The sequence below is a fragment of the Sebastes fasciatus genome, chromosome 23 (genome assembly GCF_043250625.1).
Source record: "Sebastes fasciatus isolate fSebFas1 chromosome 23, fSebFas1.pri, whole genome shotgun sequence".
NCBI classification, from domain to species: Eukaryota; Metazoa; Chordata; class Actinopteri; order Perciformes; family Sebastidae; genus Sebastes; species Sebastes fasciatus.
The window spans coordinates 5,333,027-5,360,046 of NC_133817.1; the positions used below are offsets into that span (position 1 = coordinate 5,333,027).

Sequence of the window (27,020 nt, forward strand, 5' to 3'; positions counted from 1 at the left end):
ACACACCCACACACACAAAGTCACATACAGTAGAGCACATTAGTAGGTGTAGCAGTGATTCCCAGTTGGGGGTATACTTACCCCAGAAAGGGTACGCTACTTCTGCAGTTTCCAGGGAGTTCATTGGAAGATTGTAGCTCATCTAGTATGAAAAAGTAAAAATTAAAGGGACTGTTTGTAACTTTCTAAGCGTATAAATGTAACGGGTCGGCACACATATGCGCGCTCGCATATGCGCGCTCGCGTGTGGCCGCTGTCTCGTCTCCTCTGCCTGCTCGCCTTCACTCAGACAGCGCGCGCGTTCTCGTGTACTCGCTCCACCTCTAGACGTGAACGCGCGCTCACTCCACACTGCAGAAGAGTTAGTTTAGCTCTGAGAATATCTAGTGAATGTTCAGTGGACGTTTGTGCAGAAATAACTGCTGCAGCTCCTCCAGACCAACAGAGGTTTCCCGTGTCTTGGGAAGTAACGGGGCTCCGCAGAGAGAAACGTTACCGTCTCGTTACCGACCGGTTGCCGGTGTCTTCCTGCTCTCTCCGGCTGCGGGCGGAGGGAGACGAGTTAATCGCTGGGGAGCCCCGCTGCTGAAGCCTGCGCTGAGGCAGGAGAAGCAAACACAGTATCAGCATTGATTCATGGAGACCTTCGTCTGCTCAGCTAACATTACTGCCAAGCAGCTGAAATATAGAGTGATATTGTGCTTTTAGCTGACGTGTGTCGCCTCACTGTGTTGAGCGATGCTTGTTCATGTCCATTTAGAGCGAGCACAAGCACGAGCCCGACGCTGACTTTCGATGATTTCACGGCCACAGGTGCCCCCGTTACCAAGTGGACAAATGCGACTAAACATTGCTCTTATCTCACTATGTGCTGTAACAGAATGCAAGGAGTGGTAAAAAATGTTTTAATTTAAAGACTAAAAAAAGGATATCTGCACAATACTGATTACCTATTTAAAGCTGCACATGCCAGCGAGAGGTACTTGTTTAATGAATGTACCTTGATGTTTGCTTATTAAGTCTTTAATTCATCACCTCATGGGAGAATAGGTACCATAACATACTTTAAGTCTAATTATAAAGCAAATGTGAAACCAGTAGTCATAACCCGCTCTTTGTGTGATGGAGCGGTCAGAGGTTCAATCAGAAGATGACATTCAAAGCTGTATTAAGTCATTTATGACCACTAGGTGGCAGAAAGTCAGCCCTGATATACTGTACCATTGTCATATCAAGTTGTTTTAGGAAACAGTTGTCTACTTACTCATTTGTCAGACAGTTCAACATGAGCATCCCAATGGAGTTGTCAAACGCACTCTTTCTTTCTTCTTTTCTTTCTGTTTTGGTCTCCACCATCTTGCAGGAAAAATATACAGGATTTCTTACTGCTTAATCAGAGTGCTGATTTAGCTTGTTTAACACGGAGTGGGCAGTCCACTTGCTTTTGTATTTTTTTCTGAATCGGGACAACTTGTAGGAAAGCTAAGATGAAGAAAAAGGCAGGAGGGAACAACAAGAGTTTGGGAGGATTCATCCCTCGTGCACCTGGTCTACTGGGTGCCAAAAGCCTTCCAGGCAAGACCAACCAAGCTTTACAATTACCTCATCTGGTGCCAAAACATAACGTAGAGAAGCCTACAAGAGGAAACAGGCACCTGAGATAATAACAAATATGATGTTCATTAAAAAAAAAAGAAGCATCCCAATATCCGTACATGGAGGATTATCTGAATAAATCAAACTGGTGTTGCGATGCCACATTCTAGCAAGCACAGAAACCCGCTTCAGCCTTGTATGTTTATTATTTTCTGAGGATTTTTCTTTTGGCCAGGTAACCTCACAAGGTACTACCCGGTCCAAAAAAAGGCCAAGAAAAAAAAATACAAAATAAAAAAGAACAGACCAATGAGATAAAAGCAAACAAGATCACACGACATGTAAAAATTATTTCATAATCCACCTAACAATCATGTATTTAAGAACTTCTACACCAGCTTAAGTAAAGTAAGGATCAGGTTAAGGATGAACATTTCTCTTCTTTGAATGACAGAAACCAGAATTAACACCAATATCACGATTTCCTTGTCCTAAAGTCCATGTGAGTACATTTATAGTTAACAACGTGTCTCTAGAGTCCTAACTGAGCAAACAGATGTTGTGTTTTGTGATGTATTTGGAAATACAAGAGCAGTTACAAGGCCTCTGAAACAGTACTGAATGTTTACAGCATTAACATCGTAACAAGAACTGGATAAGGTGGATCTGGTGGCGCCCAATCATTTCAAAGAAAGTTGCTCACCTGGTGTTTACCCCCTGAAGACGTTGTTGTTGTTGCCAACAAGACACATTGGCAGCAGGACTGACACTCCACCATAACCGGGTCTCTCGACACATCCATGGTTAAAGTTGAACTGAAATTAAAGTTCATTTTTTGCTATAAAATCAGCATATAGTATATATATCATTGGTGTTTGTTTTGACTCGTCAAAATTGGATCTACCAAAAAGAAAAAGTAAATTTAAGTTTTATAATAAATTTAAGCTTTATTCATTTTTCTGCAGCGATAGGGCCTCCTACATTAGTGTTCTCCAGGGGGCACGAATTTTTGGTTCTGACAAGCGATGTCATTACTGGTAAATTGAGTGGTAACCAATATAGGCAAGCAAAAATGCTTTGTAATATCACTTTAATAGAGCGCTACAGGAATATGTCCAATAAGCCAGAAATGAGTTAGCGTTTTAACACTTCCGGTTCCCTCGTCTGGAAGTCAATGGGTATTTTGAATAGGGTTTTTAGTAAGATGCCTGAAATAAGGTCTGTGGTTAACACAAGCTTAAGAGATTTTAACGTTTTGTTCTACGACATAAAATATGTCAGTATATATCCCACTCGTGGATTTTGAAGCCTTTAAGTGTCTTCAAAAAGGCGGTTGCTAACAAGTGGCTAAATGAGACGTCATGCCGATTCGTTCGTGTGTATACTCGCACTCATGCGACCGTGGTGTAGTTTGTTTATAGCCTAATGTTAGCTTTTTACTTCTGGCGATTGCATTCACACAAATCATAAAAGTGGTGGTCATTTGTGAAGATTATCTTGCTGAACAAAACATGTAAGTATCATAAACGTTTGTTTGCCACAGAGCCTATTTTCTGCAAAAATCCAAAACCTAATGGAAATATCCCATTGGCTATTGGTCGAGGGAGCGCGTGAGATGCTAACCTCCGGGTTGGCCTATAAAAATATGTCAGTCCTGCACCGCTCTATAAGTAGCGCATCATGGAAGTTGACAACCTGTCTCCTAGCAACGCCAGCCCCCAAATGTCAGTCAACTGCTGCCACAGTAAAGAAAATCCTTTTCTTGAAGATAATGCACTTTATCATTATAGCTTATATTTTCTTGCACAAAAAGTGAGGAGAATTCAAATTTCAGTTTAACTTTAACATGCCAAAGCTAATATAACTGGTATGGTAATACGTTGTTAACAGCAATAGTTGAACCAGATACTGTAGTAGGCCTATGTTAGCTAGCTAACAAGCTATTATCTAAACATAAAATCAATCCGATCTATCCGTGATGAAATGAAAACAGATGGCTCAGTTGTACAAAATAAAACATGTTGACAGTCAAGAGCTGAAGACTACAAACATGGCTGCCAGAGGTTGCGTGACACCAGTGAGTTCTTTTATGTGAAGCACAGCTCTTCTATTTAACCCATATTTATTACTCACCCGCAGGAATGTCGGCGTATACAGTCTATTTCATAATGAAGGAAGGGGGTGTCAAGGGAAGTATTTGTTCCACCGGCAGTAAAAAACGGCGAGATCATTCTTAGCTCGCTGCCGTTCACAGTTTGCAAAGAGTTGGCTTTCTCTCTGCATTCAGAAGTGTAGTTATTAAGTCGTTCAGTTGACGGCTGTAAAAGTCCATATGGCTAACTGGAAAAAACATTTGCTTCACAGATAATCTATGTCTAAAACTACAGCTTGGGCTGTCTATGAGTGGCATGCAACAGTTGGCATGTGCATCTGTCCATCAAATACATAGAGCAGGATGTAGAGAAACAATAACCGGCAGCTGTATATTGACTAACATTACAATTTTAGTAAAATAATTCAAAGTGACTCCTGAGTTCTGTGGAGAGAAATCAGGCAGTTAGTAGAAGGAGGCTTGTGTGTGCGTTCATTACCATGTAATATTACACGGCTTTGTTGAATACTCCATTCTGATTGGTCCATCACAGCATTCTACGGTGTGTTATTACATTGTAGCAGAGCGTTGCTATGTATAACAGACCGTTGCTATGGGCACAGTTCTGATGTCAGACTCTGGCGGACCGTTTTCATGTAAAATTATTGATTTCTTAAGTTAAGTAGCCGTGTAATAAGCGGGATAATGTACAGCAAGCGGGTCATTGTTGTGAAATAAACCACGTCGGGGTTTATTTTTCAATAATAACCGGCTCTCTGTATATTATCCTTTACTTGAAAAGTACATGAAATATGGAATGTTGAAGCTGCTACAAATTCTGTTAAAAACAAAAAATACATAAAGAGCATAAGCACAAAAAGCAGAAAAATTCAGCTCAGGTAAAGAGCCCGTGTCCATCAATTGTTCATCGCTTTATCTGTCCATTTGTTAATAGTTCTTCCTTTATCTCCTGTCTCTTCCATGTCCTTTAATATTCGATTGTTCAGCCTAACACTGTAATTATTGCTTGTCTACGCTATGAAGCAAGTGTGCCTCGCTAAATCGGTTATTTTTACCAAAAAGTAAAAATTATATAACACTTTTATCAGGTGAACAGTCGGCGCAGGTAGGAACAACACACTCATTCAACTAGTGTTGCACATTCAACCACACTGAGACCAGTAAAATCTAATTTGTTCGAGAGGATGCTGTGATTTTTTTTTAATCACGGCACTACTCAGAACGCTAAAGACACAGGCAAAGACATTCAGGGACCGAATCACCCGAGCAACATGTTCTCCAGTCCTGAGGTCCCGGCTGACGTCACACCGCCGTGTGTCTTGAATTCTCGTTTTCGCTCCTGGGCGATGGTGGGATATTCGGGGTGAACTGGCTGAAGCTGGCGGCCCGACACCTCGCCCTCGGCACTCCTCCTCCGTCTCCGGCCGAGCCCTGCGTCGGACCTGGCGGGAGGGTGCTGAAGCGGCCCAGGGCGGGCAGGCCGTGGCTCGGGTGGAGCGTGTGCCTGTTCGGGTGGAGGCTGGCGTCCTTGGAGAAGAGGCTCCGGATGAGCTGGAATTTCTCCTTCTCTTCCCGCAAGAAGACGTCGACCAGGAGCTTCTTCTCCCGTTTGAACTGCTCCACGACGGTTTTGGGGACGTCGGGGATCCGCCAGGCGACCACGAGGCTGAGGAACATCACCAGGTTCTGGAGGAGGGAGAGAAGAGGATGGATGGATGGATAAGGGAGGAAAGAAAATTAAGTTTAAAGTCTCTTTTGAGTCTGAATTTACAAGGAATCTAGGGTCTAGAACATTTGGGGGATAATCATGCTCTAAGATGGGGATCTATACTTTGATGGGGCACTTTGGGGGCTATGGGGCAACTTGAGCCCCATTTTTTTAACCTATATTTGGTACATTTTGACAAACTGGCACCATTAAAAGTATGTTGAATAAGCTATAAGCAGTTCCTGTTAGTGATGTACAGACTAGGGCTGTCGCAGTGAAGGAATTTCCCCTGCGCTGATAATGATTGGCTCAAAATCGTGTTATGTTTTTTGCAAATTACTTTTGATTTTAGTGCTGTATAAATAAGCTTTATTGTTAGGCTAAAATTAGGTATATTGTTATTTGTTTATTGTTAAATGCAGAACACAGAAGGGCAACAAGGAGCAGCGTTTTTTTCCAGCTGCGCTTCGGTTGCGTCTGGTTGCTATGATACGGAATATCAAAATGTCGGCACAAGGTAGAGCACCTGTTCTGGATGAAGGAGGAGGCCGAAGCACGTAGGGAGGGAGGACGAACCCGCCAGTCTACATTTTTCAACTCTCAGTGACCAGAAAAAAAAAACCATACGTGCAGCGCTCAGCGCAGAGAAGACTCTCAGCACCTCGGCACGCTGCTGCGGTTGGTAGCAAAGTGTGAAAATGCGGCACTCCCATCCATCCATCCATCATCTGTAACCGCTTATCCTATTCATGGTCGCATGGGGGCTGGAGCCGACCCCAGCTGACATTTAGGTGAAGGCGGAGTACTCCCTGGACGGGTCGCCAGACTTTTGCGGCACTCCAGTTGCAAAGAATTTAAATTGCGGTATTGCAATATTGTGGTTATTGTGACAGCCCCTAGTACAGACAACTATCCCTGGATTACTTTGATACTGAATAAAACTTAAAAATGATCGATTCTCAGGCAAGTTCTGGAGTTATAATGAGCGTCTTTCCTCTATTATTTCTACGTAGATTTATGGACGTTGATTTGGGTGGGATAACAGAGATAATTATGTCCTCGGAAAGAGTGAGTCCCAATGGTTCACACTGGTTATGACTCTGAGAAGGAGTATTACTTTTGATTCCAATGGCGGGAATAGAGCGTTAAGGGTTTTAAGCGGGCTAAATTGGCGGGCCAAACTATTAAAGACAAGCCTACAATAAATCACTTTGTCCATTTCACGTCACGCTCATCTCTTCTCTAGAAACTTGACAGACATTGTAAGGAATTTCCTAAATACTTTTCATGTGTCTGACACTTAAAGAAGGATTTTTCTGCAGCGGTAATGACGGCTTAGTTGTTGAAGGACATTTGGTAGACATATGTTAAGCGAAGCGTGCGGGCGAACAGCCGGATGTTTATCCAATGAGCTGATTGCCGTCTGACTGAGGCATCTGGTAATATTCCCGATCGTGATGAGAGTACATAGTGATCCACCTAATTAGGAAAGACTGGCTCACGCGTACAAACACAAACATACAAACAAAACTTTATCTGTCTTTTAATGATACAAATCTGTTTTGCAGAACGCCACGGAGATGACACAATGCAAAGCAACACAGTGTGGGTGCTTTGAGCCATACTGCAGAGCAATGAGAGTGATGTATTGGAAAAGTTCTCAATAGGTTTGCACCTGTTAAACACGTCTGACTAATTTACATATGTAGATAGTTTGCTTTTATCTTCATTTTATATGGTGTCATGTTGTGATTTTAAGGATCTTAAAGGGGGTCTGTTATGCTTTTGTGCTTTTTCTCTTTCCTTTCATGTGTTATGTAGTTTATTGTGCATGTAAAAGATCTGCAAAGTTACAAAGCACGAAGTCCACGCCAAAGGGAGTTACTCTCCCCCAACAGAAACACTGAAGTCCCGCCTTTTTTCCCGTAACATGGTGTTGTCACCAAGTAACATATTTTGCCTAGCGGCTAGTTTGGCACACCTTCAAACAAAGCTAGTTAGAGAGGAGCTGGAGCGGAGTCCGAAGAGTTTGGTTCAGTTATTCAAGCTGACCAATCAGAGCAGATTGGGCTTTTCAGGACGGGGGAGGAGCTCAAACAGAGCGTTTCAGACAGAGCGTGAAAAGAGGTGCTGCAGCACAGCTGGTATGAGAAAAGTAATGTGTTTTTTTAACATTAAAGCACGTAAACATGTTCTAGTAGAAACCCAAAATACAAGTATGCACCGAAAAATGAGCATAATAGGTCCTCTTTAAATGAGCGGATTGAAATTGAGCAGCTTATAGACAGAAACACAATGAGCTCATACCTGGAACAGTATGACGAAAGCCAGTCTCGCAGCCAGGACGCACCAGTACTGTTTGGAGAACGTGTACGCATCTGCAGACCAGGGGGGTTCCCTGTAGTCTTTGTACCTAGAACAAAATAAACATGTAAAGAGTCAGAATGTGGATGCTAAAAATGGAGTAACTCAAATTTCAATGTTTTATGTCCATGAGTCTCCCCTTTACAGACATGCCCACTTTATGATAATCACATAAATTGGGTATCATTGTAAAGCTGAGACTCTTGTGGATCCAATCAGCCAAATTGTATTCATGTGTGATGATGTTAGTCCCCAAAGTAGCCATTTCATTGTAGTGAGAGCACTTTTTGAAACTTGACCTCACTGTATAAAATGACCTGTGGTGACCTCTAGGATAATCACAGCCTCATGAAACTTTACAGCCACAAACTAGAGACGCAGAGCATTCAGAGGATGGATTGACAATAAGGGGGTTTCTGAGCAGTTTCAAGAACAGAAGTGCTCGCCATCCAATCGTCGAAAAATGCGATTCTTGCAGAAATCTCCAAAATGTCAAAAGTTTTTGAAACCAAATCACAGCATGGCTTTTTCTATGGTGTTCCTCAACGTCTTGGTGTCTTAATGTGGTATTTTGGAGGGGTTATTGATTATTTTTTATCAATTCTTAAGTGGTAAAAAATGGTTAAATTTAGCACCAAATATGTGAGTGTACACAGATGATGTACACCAATTCTATGTGACATCTACTGTTGACCTGCTATCTGCCCCTAAAGACCACCTGTATCCCCCTAAAAAAGACAAAAATGGGTCTATTGCTGGTCTCAGAGGGTTAAACACTAAAACAAAAGCAACACATACAGGAAAAAAGCAAGGGAAGCTCCTCCAACACTGTTTGACTGACAGGTGATCGCTGAGCGATGCGGTGTCTGAGAATCGGTCTCAGACAAACTTTCCTCGTCCACCCTGTGAGCCAAACGTGATTTATCTTTACCTGGCCGAGACCTTCCCTCAATCAAACATCCCACTCCTCCGCTCCGCTCGGGACCCGACTCAAAGCGCAATAAACTTTAATTGGATTCCTTTCCTTTGTTTTCTTTTGTAGTAAACACTCTAAACAGCGGAAAAACTCAAACCACATGTTGAGGGAACGGCAAAACGAGGACAAGGGATCGAAGACGGAGACAAGACAGGATGAGGATGAGGAGGCAAGAAAGAGGAAAGGGAACAGAGGGAGAAGAATGAGAGGAACGTTTTGAGATAAAGGGAGAGAGAGTTAAAGGAAATGGAGAAAGATGAGAGTGAGAAATGACTAAAACGATAGCTGACCTGTCAGATTAAAGACTGAAAGAACGTCTGTGACTGAGCAGGTTGAGAATGTGGTCTTGTCCGGTAACATAACACACACTACATAAAACAGCTGTTTATCTGTTTTAAGAGAAAGTCCGATTTGAATTCAAGGCTTGAGGAAGTTGTGGATCTAACACACATAAATAAAAACATTCTTGAGCCAGTCTTTGGTTTGGCAAAGGATCGGTCACATTTAGGTTACGATTTGTTGTTTCACTGAAAAAAAGAAAGATGAAAAGAAGAGACTAAACTCTTCCTTTTGTCGCTAGCAGGCTGCTATCAAGCCAGCTGAGTCATGAATGGTTCTTATGTTGGCGTATGAAGTGTTACTACAGATGGATCACAGACCAAGTGTTTCATTAGCGGACTGTAAGAGGCCGTATAAATGAAAACACGGTGTAGTAATGTGACTTGTGGCAGTCGGACAATTCAGGCGCCAGAGCTGCTGCTGAATCTGTTGGCTGCAGCGCAACGAGAAAGGATCAGAGGACAAAGATGATGAGATGCAGACGCACTAAGAAAACAACAGAGTGTCTCTGTGGCGAGAATGATGTAACTGCAAAGTGTGGAGGAGAAAAACTTTGATGCTTTGTTGTTATTTTCACGAGTTAGACTCCCGGTTAGTCCAAAAATGGGCAAAGAGGTGGATCGTCGGTGGAGCTGAGGCGACCCAGGTGACGCAGCAGAGCAGACAGCTAGAAGCTAGCGAACTGTCACTCAAAGCGACCACGCCTTAATTACACCAAACTTTAAGCCTCAATATAATTTAAACAGGTGAGTTATATACAAATTCACCCGCTGTACAGTTGTCATGAACGGGGAAATTAGCTATAAAGACCAAAACCGTTTTGTGTACCAGGCTGTACACAGGTTTATTTCTGCAGTAAAGTTGGGCATTTTAACATGGGGGTCTTTTGGAGCCAGCCTCAAGTGGCCACTCGAAGAACTGCAGGTTTTTTGGACTGCCGTGTTGGCTTCACTTTCAGCAACGGAGCTTGCCGCTTGGTATGAACACCAGATTTTTTTTTTATGTGCACACAGCTGGTGAGGAAATATTCGCTGAATTTGCCAAAAATGTTATTGGATTAAAATCGCTGACTGCACCTTTAACACATTGTACATGCACTGATAGTTTGGATGAGCCAACCTATTGTGTATTGTGTATTCCTGGTGCAAAGCCAAGTCAATGTCGACCAAGCTGTTTCCTGTTGGATGCAATCACCCCTAAATAAGACACAGAGAGGATCTCTCCCAGCCTAAACTTCAGGGTTTATTTATGATACAACTATTTGGATGCGGTCAGTCATTCACATATGGAAATATATACTGTAAGAACACAGCAGGATTCAATCAAAAGCAGCTGAGTTGACAGCTGAGGGGGAAGAAACTGCTTAAAAACCTGCTACACATAATCAGATTTATCAATAAGCAATAAACAACAATGCAGCTATGTTCCAAGTCTGTACTGTAGGATACAACACTTCCTTCTGAACACCAAGCCAAAAGCAAATCAGTCGGGTGACTGCGAACTATGAACTCATTTTAACATTCAAAGCAATCAGAATCAGAACTTTTTTCTCAACAATGGTGGTCTGATAAGGTCTGTAAAACACTTTATTCATGCCTTTAAATTGGAGTATTCCTTGAAGAGAGGAGTGTACAGTGAGGGGAGTGACTGGATTTGGAGTGGGCTTTATGTTACAGTACTTTAGGGATCCATTTTTACAACAGCTACTTTAAGCGTTCCCCTGTGGGAAGTTCAACATATAACATTCCTTTCAAGGCAGTAGATAGCAGGGAGACAACCCATCTCATTGTTAATCTCGATAACATCTCGGGCTGCAAAACGCCTCCTCCCAAAACCACTGGATGTACAGTTCAAAGGAGATTGAGATTCATAGGCGAAGATCAGCATCATGTGCAGCTATAGAGCAGTCCTCTTAGGCACAAAATCAAGTCAAATAATAAGTGTACACATATTTATCACTTATCTAACCACATGGTCTAGCAAAGAGGCAGACGGCATGATGTGCCAAAACATGGTAGAAGATGTAAATAAGGCATGACATGTTTTCTGCAGTACAGTTCTGCTATTCATGCTGGTACCTCATGATGAGCCACTGAATGCACGGAGCACAGGGAGATACTGAACTGGAAAACATGAGCAGACATATATGAGTCTATTTCCTCTGCAGCTGCCTGCTTCATGTTTGTACTGCATGGTCAACATAAAGAAAAGCCTCCTTTGAAGAGTTATGGAGGTCTAAAGTACTATTAACCCCAGCAAAGTAAGTGTCTGGGAACATGGATGTAGGACGCCGGTAGTCCGTCTATCTCAAAAGCAAACTGCACCTTTATAGCTACAGTTAAGAAACAACAATCTCAACCATTCCCTCCACAAAGATACAATCTATTGGTTGCATACAGTAACGCTGTGATTGTTGTGTTTAAATTATGCAACGTATCCTTGTATGATAACTTGTGAAAAGATATTTTTCATTTTTTTAAATGAAAAGTACATTTGTTTTTTAAAATAAGTGTTTGTTACGTAAAATGAGTACATTTGTTTCGTAAAATAAGTACGTTTGTTTCGTAAAATAAGTAAGTTTGTTACGTAAAATAAGTAAGTTTGTTTTGTAAAATAAGTACATTTGTTACGTAAAATAAGTAAATTTGTTTTGTAAAATAAGTACATTTGTTACGTAAAATAAGTAAATTTGTTTTGTAAAATAAGTACATTTGTTACGTAAAATAAGTATGTTTTTTACGTAAAATAAGTACATCTGTTTTGTAAAATAAGTATGTTTGTTACATAAAATAAGTGTTTGTTACGTAAAATAAGTGTTTGTTACGTAAAATAGTGGTTTTGTAAAGTAAGTATGTTTGTTATATAAAATAAGTAGGTTTCTTACTTAAAATAAGTATGATTGTTACGTAAATTAATTATGTTTGTTTCGTAACTTATGCACGTGGTGTTAGTTAAGTCACGTAACAAATGTATTGTAAAATAAATCAACGTTCACTTGTTTCACACGGGACATGAACAGTGTTTGTTTGACCAATCCACCCACCGCCCGATCTTCTCTCTACGTGGACTTTGTCGCTCTTCATACTACCTCACCTGACTTCCTTGGAGGCAGCCCTGCACGTCCTGGCTCATGATTACGTGGGTTATACATACAAATTACAGTGCAAATATTTTGAAATGAGTGATCCATTTAGCTGCTCCAGTTTCAGGGTCCTGGTACTGTACATGCTGTCACACTGTCATGGCTTACTGGGACACTTAAATAGAACAGAGCATCATTAATGTTATGAGTGTGCTTTTCCTACTATGACAAGTCAAAACGTCTAAAGGATGATCGCAAGACTCTAGAGCTGATAAAATGATAATTATGATTTCAAGTTAGATGCTTAAAATTCTTCTTCTTTTTTTTTTTTTTTTTAATGAATCACAACTGGGAATGCAGGAAATGCCGATCCCACTGGAAACTGTCCTTTACAGGAAGCACACATGTCAGTTTGTGTTATGTGATGGATCACATCAAAGTTTTAAATTGAGACAAGTCACATCCACACACACTCTGTCACGAAGAAATGCCTCTGAAGCCGAAATAGATGAAGTGGCCTGATTGTCTCGCTAAATGACCAGCAGTATAGAAATAATAGCGAGGGAGGGCGAGATGTGTGTGTGCATTGTGTGTGTGCATTGTGTGTGTGTGTGTCAGCAGGGTCTTATGGTGTCTGCTTCCTTCTCCTTATACAGTCATGAGTGAGGAATGCTGCCAGTGAGAGTCAGCTCTTCTCTCCCTCTCTTTTTTTCTTTCATCTTCCTCTCACTCGCTCGCTCGCAAATATTTTACAGTGTTTTGTCGTAGATCAACTTCCGATGTGAACTAAACTGCAAGACGAGACCTCATCGTGTCACGCTCAAGTCAGTTTAACTCAACTTGTCTGTGGGGAATCAAATATGAAATATCAAAGAAATATTTCTTCATCTTTCTCTCTTCCTGTGTGTGTGTGTGTGTGTGTGTGTGTGTTTTGTACACACTCCATGTTTGGTTATAATCGTTCAGCTCAGTAACAACTGGAGCATCTAACTCAATATTCTCTCATAAGACCAATGAGATTATAGTTAGTATGTGAGAGACTTGAGTGCCCCCTGGGATCCATTAATATATTTACAGACAAACAAATGTCAGACCATTCCCATCCTTAAAACAAACACACACACTAACTCCTCATCATGGAGCATGGTTGCTGTCAGGTAACATGGACATCTATGGTTCAGATCAATGACCTAAAACAATAGTTTTTTTCGTTTCCACTAAGCAGTCCAGTTCAGTTCAGTTTGTTACACATTAGAACAGTTATTTAGTACGGCTGGGACGATTCACCTATCTCCCGATTTGATACTATCGCGATACTCGAATGCCGATTCGATATGTATGCGATTTTATAAGTATTGCGATTCGATATTACAATTTATTGTGAGTTTTGTTAACTTTTTTATAACTAGACTATGGGGAAAAAGTTGAATTATACATTTCTATGGACTTAAATATCTAACTTGATACAGTAAAAATGTTTGATTTTCAGCATGTATGTAGTCAGAGATGTCCTGAAGTCAAATATATCAGTCATTATTTATAAAAACATTTTTTCCAGCAACCTAAAAACATATTTTTTTCCTCACAAATTAGTGGTATTTTGTATATACAGTTCCCTTGGTTAAAGCTGAAGTAGGCGAGATTGGAGGAAATACGATTTAAAAAAAAGTTATTTTCATAAAACGGTCGCTATATCGTGACAGTAGTTCATGAAACAGGTAACCTGAAAAAAATCATGTTCCTCTGTGTCCTCTGGTGCTCCTAACGGCATCTGCAAGATTTCACAGACCGGAGGAAAACAAGCAGTAAGAGCTGATCTGAGATCTGCCGTCTATGAGAGCCAGCTGTCAATCACTCGCGAACTCCGACCAAACGGTCAAACTAGGCAGCGCTGATCAATCAAGGGCAAATTATATATCTCACCTCTTTGTTTTAGCATTCCAAATTATATTCATTTATCAAAAAAGGAAACTAGAAGTAAAGCTCAAAACTGAAAGAACACATTAGCTACTATACCCATGAGACATCTTCATAATTCATGATGACATGTTTACTTCAGCGTTGTTCCAACATGTCTCTGATATTTGCACATTTACATGTATTCCTGAACTAATTTCTGAGCCAAGCACAATTAATATATTTTCTATTGATGCACCAAAAGAAAACATCCTATCAGAATTGACATGATAATCCAACACATAACTCTTCGGCAATCAATCGACTTCCAGGTATTAAGTGTGCCAACTTCCCGTCAGCTCTGGGAACAAGCGCCGTCTTGACATTAAGCAGGTAGAATCCTAAAAGTCCTGCAGTCTTTTCAAAAGTCTTATCCAGGAAGAGACGATGATTTGCAACATATAAAGCCTTCTAATCACAAGAGTTTGTGGTTAACTCGTCCTTTCTCTTGTTTTCATTATCCTTGATTTATCTGTTTATGCTGTGTATTTGTCCTTTGCTTTCTGTAAATCAGTGTTAAACTCTCTGGCTAAATATAATATGATTTAAAACTAACAGACGTCAGAACATGTCAGGAATACAGAAAAAAAAGTGTATCTCCTGTAGGAAAATTGCCGTTTCTCTTGCCCCTTCCACATGGAAGTCAGCCAAACGACCGTAGGGGCTGGTAGGGATTAGACCTGAATCACCTTTAAACGTCATTTTCAAGAACATTTTATGAGAAAAATTTCTGGTCAGTAAGAATTATCACTTTCCCTTGTCAAGGTATGACCACTAAAATCATCAGTCTAGTGAAGACGTTAGTCTACTAATATTTTGTTGCCTTAAATCAGTGTGCTACAGGCTACAATATATCTGAGTGAAGGTCTTATTTACAGGGCTGTACCAAAAAGTTGCGCAGCTTTAATTTTTTGCAAGTCTATTCATTCTGTTTCAAACCGTTTTTTTCTGCATAGTTGCACATAAAGATTAGGTTACACTGATATTATTAGTATTATACTATTTGTAGAATTTGATTCCAGTGGTGGCTGCGTAGGATTGTTTCAGACTCGTTGTATGATCCAAACATTTCCGATAACTCCAGATCGTTGTAAAGTCCAAAAGTCAAAATGTATTGAAAAAGATAATTTATAAAAGAGCAACTGTAATGCCTCAACTCCCCCCGGGGATCAATACAGTATTTCTGATTGTGATTGTGATTTACAAAATTCACAACATGTTTTTATCTAATGAAATATTCTGCTTCAATCCATATTTGGGGGTGTTTAGTCTTTCAAAAACAACATTTCCAATAACTCCAGAGCGTTGTAAAGTGCAAAAGTAAAAATATATTGAAAAAGATAGATATAAATGTTTACAAAATTCACAACATGTTTTTATCTAACGAACTATTCTACTTCAATCCATATTTGTTGGTGTTTAGTCTTTCAAAAACAACATCTTCAATAACTCCAGAGCAAACTGTTTCTCTCTCTTGTTTGCTGCACCAAAGGGAAGCACACGCTGACGAGTTATATCTATTAAAGAAAGTTGATTTAATACAAAAAGACTAACTCATTTAATCAAATGAACCACTTAAGATTTTATTTTGATGGTGATAATGTCATAAAATATGATGACAGATATTCAAAGCTTCATTCGAAAAACCTCAACATTAGCTTCAAATGTAAAACAAATGACATTTGGTACAGCCGTACTTATTAATTGGTTTATGTGTTAAAAATCTATGGTTGTCATGGTCAGGGAATTGAACATTATAGTGGATCTCTGGATTGGTTAACCTATGGTCATTAGCGACTGACAAACTATGACATCAACATTTCTCAAACTGAGCTGCTGTTTTGTCACTGCTCTACTTCATATCTTTATTTTGTCATTTCTACATCATTAATTGCATAATGTTTAATGCACTGTTTTAATTTAAATACTTTAGTTGCTGCATCTGTTTACTATTTGCTGCTGCAACATCCAAATTTTTCCAAAGAAATGGTTAACCACCATTTATGGCTGCTATAAATTAACAGATTTTCGCATTAAGCCTTTCAAGAATAAAAGCTATTTTTTCTCTGGAAATAGTCTGAAATGTTTTTTCCCTTTTTACCACCAAGCAGAATTCAAAGTTTATCCACATTTTTATTTAGCACTCATCTAGCACTGGGAATACAGTAGAGAAAACATGTCTGCAGATTATGTACAGTGATGCTCTGCCCACTGACGCAGAAACTGTCTTCTTCAACTTCCTCACACTGCTGTTTTTAAATGTAATTAAAGATTTAATACCTTAGTGGTTGGCCTCTGTCACACCATCCATCTCTTTATCCATCCAACTACAGTGCCTCTCCCCTTCCTTCCTTTCCTGTCTTATTTTTTCTACATCTTTCCATGCTTCTCTATCCCCTAGCTTTATCTTATCCTCTGTTCAATGATCGTATCAGTTATTTCTCCATTCCCTGTTCACCCGATCCATTCGTTATTCTATCCTACAAGAGTAACAACATTATGTAGAACAACGTTACATAAAATGTTATGTTGCAAGTGTGAAATCAACCTTTACTTTTGTTTTTTACACGGTCTCCTGGATGAAACTGTAGATTTAAACAATTAAATATTATTCGTTGAATTATGAGGCCTTTTATAAAAAAAAATCATTACATGATAATTGATGATAATAAATCTGAAAACCTTTCATGGACCCCCTGGCAGAGTGCCACGGACCCCACTTTGAGAACTAGAGTACCAAAATGAACTGGTATTGGAATAAGATTATTAGGTGTAGCCCATGTGACCTTTAAGATTTCTGTACATTGTAATTACTGTAACATCTGTATATTCATTTCTGTTTTAAATACTATTTTTTTCTTTTTTTAATTGACTTGCATAATCAATTGATGGTCTACTTTATTTGCTGCCAAGACTGACCATTTTATTATTATGTAATGTTTGTCACAATTGGAAAACCCCTATAAAAACATCGTTAAAAAAAAGAACTTTGTCCAAAAGAAAGAAAGAAATGAACTGTCTGGAGGATCTGACATATTTCGAATTACATACTGAGTTGAATCATTTGCCTTAAGCAATGAATACTCTGTCTGGACACAGTGTACATACACTATAAAGCACCACACACACTGCTGACACACACACACACCCTGCTTGGAACATCCTCCAGCCAATTTCACGCATTTAGACATTCAAGGGCGTTCGGTATCTCGTCGTGTTTCTGGCGTGACGTACCACACTACGTTGGCACAAAGACTGTATTCTTGCACTGTAATTATTTGCTGTCTTATGTAACAGCGGGCTGACCTCTGTCTGTGGGCGCCGGCATCCATGACCTTTTCTTCTACAGCGCTTTATATTGATTATTATGAAAGAGAAGATGCTTGCCACTGGCATGAGTGAAAATGCAAAGATACAATAGTGCACTGTATTTTCTAAATCTGAAAACTCATCAACTCCACCCCATCTCAGACTGTGCAGTTTACGCACTAGATGCAGAAAATGCCTCATACCATCCAGATAAGGATTACCTGTGGGCATTAAGCGCTTTCATTTTGGCTCTTAAAAGTGTATAAATGGTGCAAATACTTTATTCTTTATCATCTGCCAATGTCCAACTTTTCCATACAGGTTTGCCTGAATGAATGTAATCCTAGTCCACCATAAAATGTGTGCACAATTCCCACTTTATTTATCTTTGGAGGCCCTTGCTCAAGCCATTTGCAATAGCAATTATCACTCATAAAATGCAGCAGTCCTACTGTATATGCACGTCATTGAATATAACACAATATGTTTCTTTATGCAGATGATATAATATTATATGTATCAAATGCTGATATCTCAATTCCCACTGCATATACTTTAATTGAGTCTCTTGGTTGCTTGTCAGGATACAAAGCCAGCTATGCCTTTGAGTCTCAAAGCACTGATTCTCAAAGTTGGGTCCAGGGACCCCCAGGGGTCCATGGCACTAAAATTATTCTAAGGGATATACATGACGGGGTCCGCGGTTTATTCTCTATCTTGTAAGGGGTCCTTGGCTGAAAAGAGATTGAGAACCTCTGCTTTATGGCACAAAACGGAAAGTGTGTGCCGTTCTTTCAGACTTTCTGCTGAGGGCTGTGGGAGCTTGTTACATACTGTGTCCAATGTGAATGTTAGAAAGTTATGAAAGCAAATGTTATTCAGGGTGTTACCAAAAGGTTTCTTGATATGAATAAAAGGTTTGAAAGGAAAGAGAAGATGCAGACGGGGATAGATATCATCTCCATGAAGCAAAAAAGAAATACAGAGATCCTTCTGTCAGATTAAATGGATACTAGCCTTGAAATGAGCATGATAATGGTAGTTATTCGTTGTCGATACAGAGACCAGAGTGTTTACACGCTATGACAAAACAGAGTAAAGTTGTTTTATCCACTCAGACAAAATCCCCCAAACTAAATTGATCCGATGTGAAAATAGATGAACTGACTTGACTGTTTACTTGAATGCACAAAGTACTCCACAGGCAGTAAAAGCAAAAATATATCAGAAAATCAGAAACAGCTAGGGCTGTGTGTGCAAATTAGTAGAGGTGTCCCCGACTATGAATTTACAGAGTCAAATCTGATTGGTCAAGTCTTGGCTATTGTCGTCTGATCGTCAAATCATGTTTGGCTCCTTATATCGAATCGTCAAAAAGTGAGAGACGAGAGACATAACAAAGCATGATTTCAGACTTTTTTACAAATCAGCATCATTATGTTGTTATTTCGGCATGCTGTTGATCCGTTTACAACAATGTTGCTGCCGTATTTATGCCTAGATAACGTTATGTTGAGTGTTGATAGAGCACCTACAATGTTAGCATAGCCTGGCATTGATCGATCCAAACTCCATTCAGAAAACAAACAATTTAAAAGTTGTTTGATTGTCGTCTTGCAGACAGGCCTGACAAAGCATGAATTCAGACTTTTTAAAAATCAGCATCATTATGTTGTTATTTCAGCATCCTTTTGATCTGTTTATTGCAATTAAATCACAGCACAATCTGTATATTTTGGGTTCATACCGCAGTAGCAATGTGTGGTACAGTCGGTACAATGGCACTGTATGTGAATATAGCTCGCCGCCAAGTGATGTTATGGACCCAGACTGGACGGCGTTTGGTTTTCCGACACATCTGGGTCTTCCATAACATGTAAAATAGCAGGAATGAACACAAATGATACCGGCGGTCCACCTCACGTGGAGTAACTTGTAAGTGTATGCATGCGTGTTTGTGTTTGTGTGTGTGTGTGTGTGTGTGTGTGTGTGTGTGTGTGCTTTTACCGGCAGACGGTGATGTCTCCTTGCTCTGCGTTCTGCGGTGACGTGCCAGGTTTAAAATTGGACACGTTGAAGTAGGAGAGCGTGTGGTCGATGAAGCCGTGCATGGTGCCGGTCTGACTGAACATGTACTGGTAGACGAGCCGAGGGATGAAGTCGGATGTGAAGGAGATCACGAAGGCCTCCGGAGAGAAAGAGAGAGACAGAGTGAAACATTTTTCTGTCGTGAGAATTCATCAAAAATAAATACAGCGTGAAACAAGAAGTTTGATCCTGTAAAACTTGTGATTTGTCACACTTTTTAGTAGAAGAGTTGAGGGGGGTCAAACAGTTTATTTTCAGATGATTAAAAGCACAGATCTCATAACTCAGTCTGCAGAACTGATGCACCAAAAGTGGAATTCTGCTCCCACTTTTCCACTGCCTTCAAGCTCTTGAGGCAGCTTAAATGTTTGTATATGTGTCCAATGCCCCGTAAGATCTAGTATAAATAAAAACTCCTGCTGCTTGTTTTTCTGAATCCTTCTCAAATCTCTTTAGTATTAAAAGTAAACGGAGTAGGATTTGGTTTGCTGGCCGAGGACAAATCCCAAGCAGAACTTTCCTGACTCCACAACACACACTGACCTCCGCGGTTCAGCATCTTAAGGTGTTTCGGACATGATTCTGGGATCTCAATAGGTCATGACGGATTACATCTCAGAGCAAACAGAGGTTAAATCTTAATTTAATATTAACCGCTATCATTGTCAGCAATGGGTAATTTATGCAAGTATATGCAATGCACACGGCAGACTTGATGAAAGCTGGATTACAAGTGGAAATGTTTCAGCAGAGGAGTGACAAAGCACTGTCTTTGTTAACCTTTGACTGTGATTCTTAGAGTTAATGAACTAACCTTGTTTCCTGAATCCATTGGTACCAACCATGTTATGCTAGCTTGTCGGGAAGAATGCTAAATAACGCTACGAAGTTATGCTAAATTTCGGCGGGGATAAACTGGCATGGCCATTTTCAAAGTGGTCCCTTGACCTCTCAACTCAAGATATGTGAATGAAAATGGGTTCTATTGGTACCCACGAGTCTCCCCTTTACAGACATGCCCACTTTGTACAAATGTGTTATTTTCGCCTATTCTAAAATGGTATATTTGAATATGTCTGCATCCTGGGGTCCCTAAACAGTCTTGGAATTACATAAATTGGGTATCACTGTAAAGCTGAGACTCTGGTGGATCCAATGAGCCCAACTGTATTCATGTGTGATGATGTTAGTCCCCATAGGAGCCATTTCGTTGGAGTGAGACCATTTTTTAAACATTTGACCTCACTGTATAAAATGACCTGTGGAGACCTCTAGGATAATCACAGCCTCATGAAACTTTACAACCACAAACTAAAGACCTAGAGCATTCAGAGGATGGATGGATCAAACTAGAGACCTAGAGCATTCAGAGGATGGATGGATCAAACTAGAGACCTAGAGCATTCAGAGGATGGATGGCTTTCCTAGGTAGATTGACAATAAGGGGGTTTCTGAGCAGTTTCCAGAACAGAGGCGCTCGCTATCCAATCACCGGAAAATGCAATTCCAAAAATGCAGAAATCTCCAAATGTCAAAAGTTTTTGAAACCAAATCCCAGCATGGCTTTTTCTATGGTGTTCATCAAAGTCTTGGTGTCTCAATGAGGTACTTTAGAGGGATTATTGGTCATTTTTATAAATTATCGAGTGGTAAAAAAATCTATGTAAATGGTATCAACCCAAAACTTGCTGCAACAACTTATGAGACATAATAGAGCATGGGAATGACCATTATATACTTCTATCATAATGTTCTAAGCCCTTATACACAATTTATTTAAATTAATTAATGTTTATTTCTGATTTATGACTAGAAGAACTTGAGTGCTGAGCTCAAATTAATCTCCAGGTTCCCAGCTTTCAGATGCAATACATCACCTCTATGTGACATCTACTGTTGACTTTTTATCTCCTCCTGAACATCACCCACCCCTACGCCGCTAAAAAAATGAGGTAAGGCGATAATGTAATAACTTTGAAATGTTGCACAGTGTTATTCTAAATGAGTCAAACTTGAATTTACACTCATGAGAATAGGAAGAATGTAACCACGTACAGTAATCATCAGGGGTTATCTTTTACAGACATGACAAAGCTCCCACCAAAGCTACAGAATACATTGAACAAGTGATTTCACAGGCTGACTCACAGTTTAAAATGTGCTGGACAAGCTGCGAGAGACTGACAGTCGCCTCCGTGAATTCGTTTACACTAATGTCTCAACATTAAGTTAGTTCTGCCTTATCGAAGTGTTAAAGTGCTTTCTTAAAACAGTCTCATTATGCAGAGTACCTACTGTAGAATACCCGCCTTCATGCATTCCTTGTGCATATACAGTATATATGCCTTCATAACTAATTCAAAGAGCAGACTGACGCCGGGACATTGCATTAATACTTACATTTATAATGACGGAGAACTTTCCCATTCCACTCAGTATGTTGTACCATATACCTATGGAAAGAAGAGAGCGAGAGAAAGAGAGGGAAGGGTTAAAGTGATAAGGAGTAGGAGAAGGGAAAAGACGGATATTCTGTATTAAGCACAGTGACAAATGTGTAAATGGGCTCTGACACTGTAGCTGGTGAATTAAACCCAATTTGTGTCACACCAGCTTACCAATGTCTTTAGCGCGTACGGCGACCGGCCTGCGTAGCTCCGTAACAAACTTCTTGGCGTCCAGTCGGATCTCGATGACGTTGTTGAGCAGAGCGAAGAGCGGAGCGAGCGGGAACGAAGCCACGAACAGAGAGACGAAACCAAACTGGATGACTGGAGGAAAGAGATAAACAATCATCATACAAGTTCTTTGCATCCTCCTGCAACTTGCAAAATGTCCTTCTCTTTTTCTTTGATAAATTCTTGCTGCTCTTGTTCACGCTGAATTGCAGCTTCTACTCGCTGGCGCTCAGCTTCCTCCTTTTCCTTCTGGACCCCTTAACACCCCTGAGTTTGAGCAAGCGGAGGTTCTCCTGGTCGTTCAAGGCCAGTTTTCCAAAGCACCTCCTCCTTAAACTCCAGACGAAGCGCTCTCTAGGTAGCGGAGAGTGTAACGTTAGCCAGAGCTAAATGTCAGCAATTTGGCTGCAATAATTTACATCTGGAACATCTGTCAAACTAGATAATAAAAGATGTTTTACAAAAGGTTTAACCTGAGCCAGGCCATACAACAATGATGGCGATCATATCACATCTATACAGGGTTAGAAGTATGCAGCTGTTGAAAACTAATAATATATTTTTGTTTTTAATGCACTGGTATCAGATTGGTACTCGGTATCAGCTGATACATATCTTCAGGTATCGGAATCGGTATCGGGAAGGAAATAAAATGCATCGGAGCATCTCTATTTCTAACATTGTTTCTTATCATAATTATGCTGATGACTTTCAAATGTTCATATCAGTATCAGCCTCCAGCTGTTTGCTCTAGTCCTCACAAAAACTAAAAAAAGCTGACTAGCATAACTCAGGGAAAATCCCATTGCTAGAATTTATGTAATTCACTTTATGACGGACATGAATATAACCCAAGTTACATCTTTCCACCGCAGGGCAGAGTCTAAACAAAGACTTTCTTTAAGTGTCTTACTGCAGTTTGAAAGATCATAAATCAGACGCTATTGAGGTTTAAGTTTACGTCATAGTAGTATCATGGGTGTCTACTACTACTGTCCCGCTGCAAACACTACAAAACATTTCCCTATTTTCCTTAATTGCCTTGCAGCAGTGGCTGATTATCACTTTATTCTTTGTCCGTCTTTATCTCAAAGCACATCCCAGTTAGGTTTTTTTTTAACTTGAGCGAGTGAAAGAGAATTTGTTAAAGAGAGAAATCAATTTTCTAGCCTCAACACGGTCCAGAAGAGCATCTGGGATCCACCTCAAGATGGAAGTTCACTTCAAGGTAACAGTGGAGTGGGAGATAATTATATAATAATGAAGAATTGTACAATATTGTCTAGGGCTGCGCAATTAATTGAATATTAATCGCGATCACGATTCATGATTAATCGCATGAGCGCGAGTATAAACATTGAGGCAGTCGAGTTGGCGTTTAGCCACTTATTAGCCACCGCCTTTTTAAAAAAACCTAAAGGCTTCATGAGTGGGATATTTATTGATGTATTTTATGTCGTAGAACAAAACGTTAAAATCTCTACAGCTTGTGTTAACCACAGACCTTATTTCAGGCATCTAACGAAAAACCCATTGACTTCCAGACAAGCGAACCGGAAGTGCTAAAATGCTAAAACTAATTTCCGGGTTTTAGGACTCATTCCTGTAGCACTCTATTGGTTAGCGGAGTATCTGCAGATACAGTGGTTTCATATAATATATATCACAGATTCATTAAGAAATGTTGTGATATATGGATAAAAAATTTTTTTTTTCTAAAAATGTATAATTTTATTCTATTTACCCCAAATTATTTTGCTTATTTGACTCTGGATGTCAAGCTGAAATTTGTTACGTTATGTATTAAAATCTTAATATATATATTGATGATTACTCTCAAAACAAGAAGTTAACTGATAATTGCTCTTTACCAAATAATTCAAGACATTTCTTTACTGGATATTTTTGTTTATTCTTGACAACAATACAACAGCCAGTGTACTATAACACCGTTCAGCCTTATTTATAGAGATAGATGGAGACTGTGTAAAGGAAGCAAAATCCCTCAACGAGGTTTCTGTTCTTGAGTTTTTATCTCTTTCTCAACTCTTCTCCATCTGTACTCTGTTTGTCTTTCTTTCTTTCCCCTTTTACTCGTTTCTTCTTCTCTGCAGTCATATCCCCTTTTCCACTCCTTTAATTGATTTAGTTACCACTTGAATAAGTTATTAATTATTTGACACTAAGAAACATATATATGCAGGGGTCAAGTCATCATTTTGACTATTCTATTTTATTCAAATTAATATTTTTTTCGTCATTGTGTTTTCTAATGCATTTCATCACCATAAAACCTTGAATTGCTGCTGTGTTTGAAAGGTGCTGTGGCACTAAATAAACCTTCTTGCCTTAAGTTCTTAAGCCACTTTGGGCAAAATGTTGCTGAAAGTAAAGTTCAAGTGTTTTTCATTTCTTCATTTTCTTTGAATGACCAACACAGACAAAAAAAATATATATTTAGACCAACATATAAAATCAGTTGAGCCAACTTACTGTATATTGTCAGGCTATAGGGAGCAAATGAGAACTCATCAGTGCTTGTTCCCTGATTTATACATCAAACAAAGCATTTCATAAAACACATGAGAGGAGTGCAGTATAGAATTAACTTTTTTTAGGTTTTTATTCCCCAGAGGAGTTAAATGGTAAATATTTACAACAGGAGATTATTTGCATAGCTGAAGGTGTTTCAGTGGGCCTCACAGACCCAGATCAGCTACAGATGCCCAGCCCGAGCTCTCTAAGAAGACGAGGAAAAACTCCCCATGAACATTAGAACAGCATAAAGGACATGGGGAGAGACCTCGGGAGAGGCAATTCAAAGAGAGATCCCCTCTCCTCGGACGGCTGGGTGTTTGTGCATTAGTAATCATATCTTTGTGAGGACAGGTTTATACCAGAAAAGTGAACTCACTTCACTTTCCCATAGTAAAATAAAGTGTCAACCCTCAAACAACCCTTTTCACAAGTGCTGTTTAGGGGTCAAGACTGATTGATCCTCACAACGATACAAGAACAAATGCGTGTGTGTGTAAATGTGCATTTTCTTTCTCCTGAGCGTGGCATTAGTAGAACCTCCGGTACCACTTGGTCCTAGTCTTGTTGGACCTCGGGGAGCTCTCGGTGGTCTGCTGGACGCTTTCGGTGGCCTAGGGATGATGATAATTAACCGTTTAACCGTTTACCGACATTAAGCATTTCAACCGATTAACGCTATCGGTTTAACGGTTAAAAGAAATATCCATAATTATTTAAAAAGCTGAGAGGAAACTCAGAGGAGCAGCTCGTCAATTTAAGGAGAAAAGCTGGTCCGCCTTAACAGCCCAACGCCCAACCTTAAAAGCTGGCGCACAAATCTTGTCGGTTAACGGTTAATAATCGGTTAACGAGGGTCGGTTATCGGTTAAGAATATTTTTCAAACTTAGCTCTCCTACCTTGGCCTGAAGGAGGGATGACTCCTGGCACTCGATGCGATGGCTCTCTATCTGCTGCTCAGCGTTCTCCAGAGCAGCCACGAGGGTGTCGTTGCTCTGTTTTTGCTCGTCTAGCTGAGCAGCAAAGGAGGCTCTGGTTTTCTCAGTCTCCTCCAGCACGGAGATCAATTCCTGCTGCCAGAAGTGGTCACTCGCTCGCTGATCTTCCAACTTTGTCTTTAGATCAGCCACGATGGTCTTATGCTCCTCGTGCTGCATCTCCAGCTGGGCAAGATGGGAGCGTTGGGATGTTTCCAGCTCCGCATAGTGGGCTAACTTGTCCGCCCGCCACATGCGATGTCCAGACTTCAGCTTCTCGTCAGCGTACTTCAGAGCATCAATCATCTCACTCTTATTGACTCGGAGTTCTTCCAGGTCAGACAGACAGTTGGATATGAATTTCTCTGTCGCCTCCTGGATGGCGGCATTCTTCTCTGTCTCTGCTCTCTGCTCGTTCAGCTGGGCTTGATGGGTCTTCGCCTCATCCTTCGTCTTTTGGAGGTCCTCCTTTGTCTTGCTCAGCTCTCCCTGTAGTTCTTTAGTTTGAGCCCTCTCAATCTCGAGAAAGCTCTCCAACTCTACCTCGGTGTTTGTTTTAGCCACGGCGAGCAGCTTCCTTTCAGCGCGGAGCACAGACTTCTTTTCCTCCAATTCCTTTCGAAGTGCCTCGTTCTCCACCTTCATCTTCTCCAACTGGAAGTCCCTGGATCGAGAGTGGTCATGTTTAGCCTGAGCCTTATTGAGCTGGGCTTCCAGGCCAGATATCTCCCTCTGCAACAGGGCCTTCTCTTGGTCCCACTTGTTGTCCTGCTGTTCAGGAAGACAATCAAAGAAATTGCCCAGTTCGTCCTGTTGGACCTCCAGGAGGATTCTCCCCTCGGATGTACTGCGGGAGATCTTCGCCTCGCTGTCGTTCAGTTGAACCCTGCATGTTTGTTCCAGGGTAGTGAGGAAGAAATCCCTCATTTCAAACTCCTTGGAGTCGAAGTCAATGTATGCTGTCATTGTTTTGGTGTTTGTTCTCGTCTTGATAACAACTCTGCCACAGTCAAGTTACGATCTGATCCGAACTTCTGGTGCCGGGCTATATGTAGATTCTCAACATTCTAGAACTGATGATGCGTGAAGGGCGATGATGATGACCGTGTTCCATTCTACTCCTGTTCCTTTAATTCTATTGTTGCTATGGATACCAGTTTGATTATGTTTGAAAATATGAATGTGACGATTTCTGATTATTCCTAAAATATAGCCAAGAAAGTACACTTTATAGGTCCCATATTATAAAAAAGTGAGATTTTCATGTTTTTTTATTATAAAGCAGGCTTAAGTAAGTT

General features: G+C 40.3%; 2 protein-coding genes across 4 annotated transcripts in view; both read right to left on the minus strand.

The window, feature by feature from the left end:
• Positions 1 to 1,302: 1,302 nt before the first annotated feature.
• The window catches only part of ano2b (anoctamin 2b), an 87,685-nt gene continuing 61,967 nt past the window's right edge, over positions 1,303 to 27,020 (minus strand). The window contains exons 24-28 of one of the 3 annotated variants that reach the window (XM_074625356.1): positions 22,150 to 22,302; positions 21,932 to 21,984; positions 19,451 to 19,629; positions 7,725 to 7,830; positions 1,303 to 5,395 (exon numbers count right to left, since the gene is read on the minus strand). In XM_074625356.1, coding sequence (XP_074481457.1) covers positions 5,012 to 5,395; positions 7,725 to 7,830; positions 19,451 to 19,629; positions 21,932 to 21,984; positions 22,150 to 22,302 — 875 coding nt within the window. In that variant the 3' untranslated portion in view covers positions 1,303 to 5,011. The remainder of the gene's footprint in view (positions 5,396 to 7,724; positions 7,831 to 19,450; positions 19,630 to 21,931; positions 21,985 to 22,149; positions 22,303 to 27,020) is intronic. The other 2 variants (XM_074625357.1, XM_074625358.1) reach the window with 2 other exon arrangements.
• On the minus strand, positions 24,807 to 26,389 carry LOC141761757 (uncharacterized). The gene is made up of 2 exons (XM_074625365.1): positions 25,645 to 26,389; positions 24,807 to 25,358 (listed from the first exon to the last, which is right to left on the minus strand). The coding sequence occupies exons 1-2, from the start codon at positions 26,365 to 26,367 to the stop codon at positions 25,275 to 25,277; spliced, it is 807 nt and encodes a 268-aa protein (XP_074481466.1). The 5' UTR covers positions 26,368 to 26,389; the 3' UTR covers positions 24,807 to 25,274.

Coding starts and splice junctions, on each gene's coding strand:
- LOC141761757 (XM_074625365.1), bottom strand. CDS start 26,367: ATGAAGGTGGAGAACGAGGCACTTCGAAAGGAATTGGAGGAAAAGAAG. Junction 25,359..25,644: donor CATCCCTCCTTCAGGCCAAG/GTAGGAGAGCTA, acceptor CATCATCCCTAG/GCCACCGAAAGCGTCCAGCA.